The sequence below is a fragment of the Elephantulus edwardii genome, unplaced genomic scaffold (assembly GCF_000299155.1).
Source record: "Elephantulus edwardii isolate Elephantulus edwardi_28Jun2011 unplaced genomic scaffold, EleEdw1.0 scaffold00063, whole genome shotgun sequence".
Classification (NCBI taxonomy): Eukaryota; Metazoa; Chordata; class Mammalia; order Macroscelidea; family Macroscelididae; genus Elephantulus; species Elephantulus edwardii.
In genome coordinates this window covers 14,603,495-14,611,700 of record NW_006399813.1, presented here as the reverse complement: position 1 = coordinate 14,611,700, position 8,206 = coordinate 14,603,495, and the positions used below count along the sequence as shown (strand labels likewise).

The following is an 8,206-nucleotide window of genomic DNA, read 5'->3' as shown; positions in this document are numbered from 1 at the left end:
GTTCAAAATTGGGAAGGGTGTACGCCAGGGATGCATCCTGTCTCCATACCTTTTCAACATGTATGCAGAGCAGATTATCTGAGAGGCTGGGCTCTACGAGGAGCATAATCATGAGCATGTAAAATGTAGGCAGGAAATAACTGCTTAATGATTTTTAAAAGCGCTTTTGATTTTCTCACTTGATTAGGAATCTTGAATTTACTATTCAACATTAAACTGCTATTATCCCTCCACAAATAGTATTCCCTTTTGAGAAGTCTTCCCTAATTATCCTAGCTAGAAGAACAATGCTAATCTGTTTTCTTTTAGCAGCTAACTTAAAATTCTACCATAACATTTTTACCAGATTGACTTATTTTTAAAATAAACAGATGGGAATAGTTACATCTTAGCCATCTTTATGTTCGCCACTTCTCACAGCTCCTAACATGGCATCTAACAGTACACCGTATTTTATGACTTCTTCTTGTTGACTGCGGTTGAGTTGAGCATGACTCATAGCGACCCTATGAACAAAAGGCCTGGAGCCTTTCTATAACTATTGTCATTTCTCAAAGTTCATAGAGTTTCCAGAGGCATGTTGTTTAGGAAGAGGATGCCACTCCTGCTTTTATGACTTAGGCAATCAATAAATACTTGTGGAAATGACTCAGCTTTTTCAATAATAGTAATATGAGAAATAAAATATAATCTAGGCATTTTCTAGATTATTAAGCATATATATGCGGTGCAAGTCACAAGAGTTCATATGAAATCAATCTCAAAGTAATATTCTAGCACCAATACATGGATGGCAGAACAGTAAGACTGTTGGGGTTTTTTTTTAATCATTATTTTCACAACAAATGAAAACATGTACTAATTATTTGGTAACTTCTAACCCAATAATAAAGCAAATTCACTAGCCTCAAGTCAGTTCCACCTCATAGCAACCCTGCTTGTAAACTGTAAGAAGGGCAAATTGTCCAGCTTTCTCCCGAGAGCCACTGGTGAATTTAAACCACCAGAGAGGTGTCACTTTTAGGTTGGCAGTGCACCTCACCACGGGCCACGCCACCAGAGCTCCCTTCTCATCCAATATCCCCATTAAAATGTAAGACTCTAACATACCAATTCTATTATATCAGTCTCAAAGTCAGAGGCAGCATGATACATACTAATGTAATCTCCCAGCCAGAACTCTAAAAGTGTGAAACCTAGCCAGAGTTGGGCCATTTATTAGTCTGTTAAGCTCTCCAAGTCTCTGATTTGTGGTTAGTTTTCCCACCCCTGTTAAATAACAGTATCTGCTCTATTTCTCTAAAGTATGTGAAGCTGAAATGAGATCTTATATGGGAAAGTTACAAAGCACTTTCATGTCCTACTTTTCATAGTGAGACTATCCTGCAATTTTCCAGAATATGTTTTTAAAGATTAAGAATATCCTTTCCTTGAACATTTGGCAGACTTTTAAAAAAAAAAAACTGACTGAGCTTCATGTTTCTTATGAGAAAAGAATCTATAATTTATAGTTATATATATTATTCTTTCTTTTTGAGACAATTCTGGTTAAAATTCATTTTCCTAGAAATTGCTGCTTTTTTTTGTATTCCGATGTCTTTATAGTATATACTGATTTTAGTTTAAAAAGTATGTGATTATAGGCATATTTGCTTATATTTGTATTTAAAATAAAATACTTAAAATTTTGTTACAATAATAACAAAAATAAAATAGTATCTTTATATTACATTGTCCTTAAATATTCATTTACTTGTAGGCTTAGTATGATATCAATCTACATATTTTTCATTCTTTTTTATTACTTAATCTTCTTGAAAGAGATTATTCAAAATAAAACAACTTCCTTCGTAATGATTCTTCCTTAATGAAAGATTTTAATAACTAAGAACACATATGGAGCCTTATTTCTGAGGTAATTTTCTTCTGCTTCTCCCTAGACCCCCCACGTTTTTCATTTTTAGATATTTCAATCAACCTATGATTTGAGAAAAAAAGTCCCATTACCACCAAATATGATAATAGACCATTACATATAACCCAGAATATGAAAATAAAAAAAGAGAGAAGATTTCATTATAGAAGTTTCTATGAAAAGACTTGATTTAATATACTATATGACCATAAATATTAAAAAAAATTTAAGTTTCATGTAAGATACAAGTAAAACCTGAGAAGTGGTCAATCTTTATCTAGTTTACAGACTTTATATATATTTTCAAGAATATACGAACATGGATGTTAGTCCACATACCAAAATCCTAACTGGAATTCTGAACAAAACAAAAAAATATCTTAAAATAAAAATTTGTTAAAATTGTTAAGATGAGCTCCTGCTCTAGTGGTCTTTTCCATTTACAGCAGCAGGAAAAGGCTTAGCACAAACCTACTGTCAAGACAAAACGGTTTGCTTATCTGATGACCTTCTAGTTTTACATGCACCGTGCCTACTCTTAGAATTGTATTCCCTAATTACTCTATTAATGTAAAATGCTAAGGTCAGTTAAAAAAATATTTATCTTAAGCACAAAATCATAAATTTGGAAAAGATGAACTTTATCTTAAATGACAAAAAAAATCTAGCAAATGACCTATAATATAAATTTTTAAATGTATTAATAACACGTATAACTGACCAAATTGAACACTGGAAAAGACAACAAGCTTTTACCACTTAGTCACATGTATTCTTCAATAACATACCTCAGGAGGTTTGAATTCTTCAATTCCACCTTCCATTTTCTGTTTAAGTGCACTGTTTACTTGCTTAGCATTCTGAACCTTTAAAAAAATAACCCTAAATGTGAATCAAATAACTTACTTAGATAAATGTTAAAGAGTTTTTAATACACGTAAAGGGGAACTACAACCTTCGTAAATTTTATTTTCAAAAGACAGATAAATTTAACATACTTGAGGGTATGATACACTACTTCTTTAACCAATAGACACATCAGCTAATAGACTAAGAACCTAAGTTACAGGTTATTATGTCTCAAAACCAAAATGCTTTGATCAAATAACATCTATTCTAATAATACTAATGATGGTAGCTACTATCTTTTGCTTATATACAAAACATCATTTTCAGTGCTTTATATATAATAAATCAATCCCCAAACAACACCATAAAGTAGGTAAAAATTTGTTCTGTAAAATACAACCCCATAAAGTAGGTAAAAATATATATGTTCTTTAAAAGTCACCATCTTAAAATGCCACAGAAAAAACAACAACAACAAAATACTTAACCACTATTATAAAAGGTTAATAATGAATCAATTTATTACAAAATTAACCTTGGAGATTTAGCAGGAGGGAAATGGAAATGGAAGTAAAAATTAATAAGCTGGTGAAGAAGGGGAAGGCAATACACAATAAGGAGATGATAAGACATAACTAATTACATTAATCAATGCTGATTAATATTATAAAACAAAGTATCTATGAATGATTGGATGAAAACCAAAGATTTATAAACCTTCATTCAAATAAAAAAATAATAAAAAGTGTGATAAATGCCAAAACACTGAGATGTTCTCTGCACTGAGATACAGAGAATAAAGAACGAGAGAAAACACGTGATGTGTATGTGTTAGTGAGCAGGTGATGATGAAGACTGGGAAAGGTGTTCCAAAGATGAGAACTAAATTGAGCTTAAAGGATCCGTAGGGACAAGGCAGGCAAACAACATCTGAGTTAGGGAATAATTTCCAAGCAGACTAGCATTTAGGAAGCCAGGATGGTCCTAAAGAGTGGGTAAAAATTCAGCTTGAAGGTTTATATTTCCCCAAAAGATTTTAAGATTTTTTAAGCAAGGGAACAAGATGGCCATTTATTTATCTTTTATAAAGATCATTCCAATAATAATGCAGAGAACAAAATATAACAGAAGAGGATAAAAAGGAATTTAACAATCTAGCTAAGGTGTGTTGAGGACTTTAATTACAATGGGAATGAAGAAGCAGTGGTTTTATAGAAGACTGTTTAAAGAAGCAACCTTAAGATATCTTAGGAAACACTTGATTGTCGAGAATTAAGGACGAATAAGCAACAACACCTGAGTCAGAGCTATGTTGAGGACTTTAACTGAAATAGGAATGAACTAGTAGTGCTGCTGTATAGAGACAAGTAAAAAGAAGCAACATTAATATGTCTTAGTAAACACTTTGAGCTTTGGTGGCATAGTGGGTAAGGGGTTGCACTGTTAAACCAAAGAAAGGCAATTCTAATCTGACTGGCAATCTCTTCCTAGGTGATTTATGGCTTCTGAAAAATCCTGGAGGGTCAGCTAGAAGTTGGTTCCAAATAGATAGCAATGAGTTGGTTCCAAAGAGACAGCAATGAGTTGTACATGTGATTGTGTAGAATTAAAGAAATGAATAAAGAATACACTTGAAGCTGAAAACTCAAGTATTAATAACACTGCGTTAGTATCTAAATACATATGGTGGCATTTACCTAAATAAAAAAATGTAAGAAGAAAAACAGATCTAAATGAAGTTGGAAAAGCACTGTATTTGAGATGCACTTTGAGATAGAAAAGTAATGATGTCTGACAAAGAAAAATAGAGTAATGAATAGTAATAGTAACGAATACTTAGGAGAATTTATAGGATGAATGCAAACCTTTACAATGTCAAGAAAGCAGCTTAAATATTCTTTTATTTAAAACATTTCTTTTAATAACAAATGTTGGGAAGAATGAGAAATGGAATTCTTAAACGGTCTAGCTGTTCTAGTAAAACTGCATGGTGGCTCCTGAAGAAACTAAAAATAGAACTACCATATGATGCAGCAATTCTGTTTTGAGGTATATGCTCTTTTGAAAGGAGAGATTCAGATAACTGTACATGCATGTTCACTTTAGCACTGTTCAAAATAGTCAAAAGCTAGAAACAGCCTAAAAGCTCTAATGGATGAATGGCTAAACAAAGGTGGTTGATACACACAATGGTACTTGGACAAAGATATGAAGTCCTCATCCATTTAACATAAACATAAATATCCATATGCTCAGTGGAATAAGTAAATCACAAAAGACTAATATTAAAATACTTTGAAATGTCAATCACCAAAGACATTTACATTTCATTAACAGAAAACCACAAGAAAAGGTAAATATATAATCCAAAGTTTATTAGTGGTTACTGAAGGTAAGAGAGAGAGAGAGTTAGGGGGGGACAACTGTTTATGAGGTAGTGGTTATTGAAGGTAAGACAGAGAGATAGAGAGTTAGGGGGGACAACTGTTTATGAGGTATGGAGTTTCAATTTACAGTCACAGAAAAAGGATATTGATTAAAGATTGGGTTGCAGAAAATTAATGTAATTACTTCCAGCATGTTGTTATGTGTAGTCAAATCAACTCCAACTCATAGTAACCCTAAGTACAACAGCTCTGAACCCTGCTCTATCTTGAGCCAATTTTATTGCCGCGACACACCTACCTTCATTACCCCAGTCACTGAGTCAATCTATCTCATCCAAGATCTTCCTCTCTTCTGCTGTCCCCCCCTTCCAAGAATGATGTCCCTCTCTAAGGACTGGTCCCTCCTTGTAACATGCCCAAAGCTTCAAAATCCTTGCTTGTGAGCAAGGAGCAGCCTGGTTTCACCCTCTCCAAGAGGGACCTGTTTGTTCTCTAGCAGTCCATGGTATATTCAATACTCTTTTCTAAAACTCCAAACTCAAAGGTATCGATTCTTCTTCTATCATTCTTAGTCACTATCCGGGTCTATCATGCATAGCACGTAATTGTGAAGACCATGATCTGGATAAAGCACCAGTAAGTTTTATGTATGTAAAAAAAAAGTTTGTTCTTTAAAATATTCTGGGAAAAATTATCTGTACCCTATGTACCCTAAATACTCACAGTGCTCCTATTTTATTTTCTAGTTCTGGAGTGGAAAGAAGCCACAAATAAGCAAAGCACTCCTTCAAAACAGAAACAAGCTAGGAGGCATCTCACTCCCTGATTTCAAGTCCTACTGGACTGCCGTGGTGGTCAAGACAGCGTGGTACTGGTACAATGACAGACACACAGATCAATGGAATAGAATTGAGGATCCAGAAATCAGCCCATGTACCTATGGTCAACTGATTTTTGACAAAGAGATAAACTCAGTTAAGTGGTGAAATTATAGCCTTTTTAAAAAATGGTGTTGGCAAAATTGGAAAACCATCTGCAGAAGATTCAAGCAAGATCCACACTTCACTCCATACTCTAGAAAAACCAACTCTAGCTGGATCATGGACCTAGGACTAAAACCAAAGACTATAAACTTCATTAAAGAAAAGCTTGGAAGAACTCTAGAAGTCCTAATCTACCACATAAACAGTCTTCCTCACATCCTGGAAAAATCTACAACCAGAAAAGGATAAAATAGATGAATGGGACCTTCTAAGAATCAAATCCCTATGCACATCCAAAACCTTCTCCAACAGGGTAAAAAGGGAAGCCATAGACTGGGGAAAATAAATATTTGGTAATGACATGTCAGATAAGGGACCTATATCTAGAATTTATAAAATACTCAAGCGCCATAACAAGTTAAACAACCCAATTGAAAAGGGGGCACAGGATATGAACAGACACGTCACCAAAGAAGACATTCAGATGGCCAACAAACACATGAAGAAATGTTCAAAATCCCTAGCTCTGAGAGACAACTGAGATATCATCTCACCCCAGTCAGAATAGCAAAATTTATCAGAATAGCAAACAACAAATGCTGGTGAGGTTGTGGAGAAACTTGAACCCTTACTCACCATTGGTGGGAGTGTAAACTGGTGTAACCATTATGGACATCTGTATGGTGGCGCTTTCTCTAAAAGTTGGAAATAAAAATACCATTTGACCCAGCAATTCCACTACTGGGAATATGCTGTTGTTGTTTGTTATGTAACGTCGAGTTGCTTGCGACTCATAATGACCCTACGTACAACAAGGATTCTGGGAATTCGTCTGACATACTTTGGACATGTTGTAAGGAGGGACAGGTCCTTGGAGAGGGATATCATGCTTGGGAGGGTGGAGGGACGGCACAAGAGGGGAAGACCCTCTATGAGGTGGATTGATTCAGTGACTGGGGTAATTGGGATGGGTGTGTCAGAGGCAGTGCCACTGGCACAGGACAGAGACAGGGAATATACCCAAAAGAAAACATAACCAGCACCCAAGTACATATGCATACCCATGTTTATCGTGGCTTTGTTCACAATAGCAAAGGGTTGGAAACAACCTAAGTGCCCATCAACAAACGAATGGATAGAGAAGCTGTGGTACATTCACAACAGAATACTTTGCTGCACTGAAAAACAAGGAACTCCTGAAATATTATATAAAATGGGTGACCCTGGAGGACATGCTGAGTGAAATATTTCAGCCACAAAAGGACAAATATTAAATAAGAGGCAGAATGAAGAGAAAAATAAGATAAACAGAGGGGGGACTAGAACGTGCTTAATTGCCTCCAGCTTAGCACTTTCCTTTCTCTCAGTTTGGGCAACTCCCCTCAGATTCCAACTTGTCTCTCAGCTTCTTCACTTTTTCCAAGCTCTGTTCAAGTTCGCACATTGTTTGTGAGACTTTTTCTGACAAGAAATAGCAAGCATTTTGTTTAATCCCTATTCCTTTTATCCCATTTTTATACTTCTCACCATCCAAAACTCTACATATGTGTTGTCTCTCTAACTAGGATTAAAGTTCCGTGAAGTATGTTTAAAAAAAAAAAAAAAGGACAAATATTGCATAGTGCCACTGTTGTAAAACAGGACTGACATCAAGGTTGAAGGGAGAATGAGAAAGATGGGATAAATTAGGTATACTGCATTGAAACAGATGGAGAGAACTGTTTAAAAAGGATATATAATTAGGTATTATTGTCACGACAGGAGTCCAGAACGAAGGCTGCATATTGGAGTGGACTTTGGGGAAGGGACTGTATAACAATGAAAGAATTTTTCTTTTACTTTTCAAAGAGAAATGTGAACTGGAAGAGAGGTTGGGCAGGGAGAAAAGTGCAACAATGAGTGAACAGAAATCCAAAGTCTCCATAAACTTTCACTAAAATTAATGAAAAAAAAAAAAAGAAATGGATAAGGGTTCAAGAATGAAGTCAACAAACATAATTCAGATGATCTTAAAAAAATTTAAAATAAAAAAACATAACAAACAAAAAAAGCTTGCAGAAAGTCCTTTAAGA

General features: G+C 34.8%; 1 protein-coding gene across 3 annotated transcripts in view; it reads right to left on the bottom strand.

The window, feature by feature from the left end:
- The window catches only part of LOC102854276 (REST corepressor 3-like), a 76,761-nt gene that overhangs the window by 19,242 nt on the left and 49,313 nt on the right, over positions 1-8,206 (bottom strand). For all 3 annotated transcript variants that reach the window (XM_006887956.1, XM_006887958.1, XM_006887957.1), the window contains exon 9: positions 2,704-2,781. In XM_006887956.1, the coding sequence (XP_006888018.1) occupies positions 2,704-2,781 (78 nt within the window). The remainder of the gene's footprint in view (positions 1-2,703; positions 2,782-8,206) is intronic.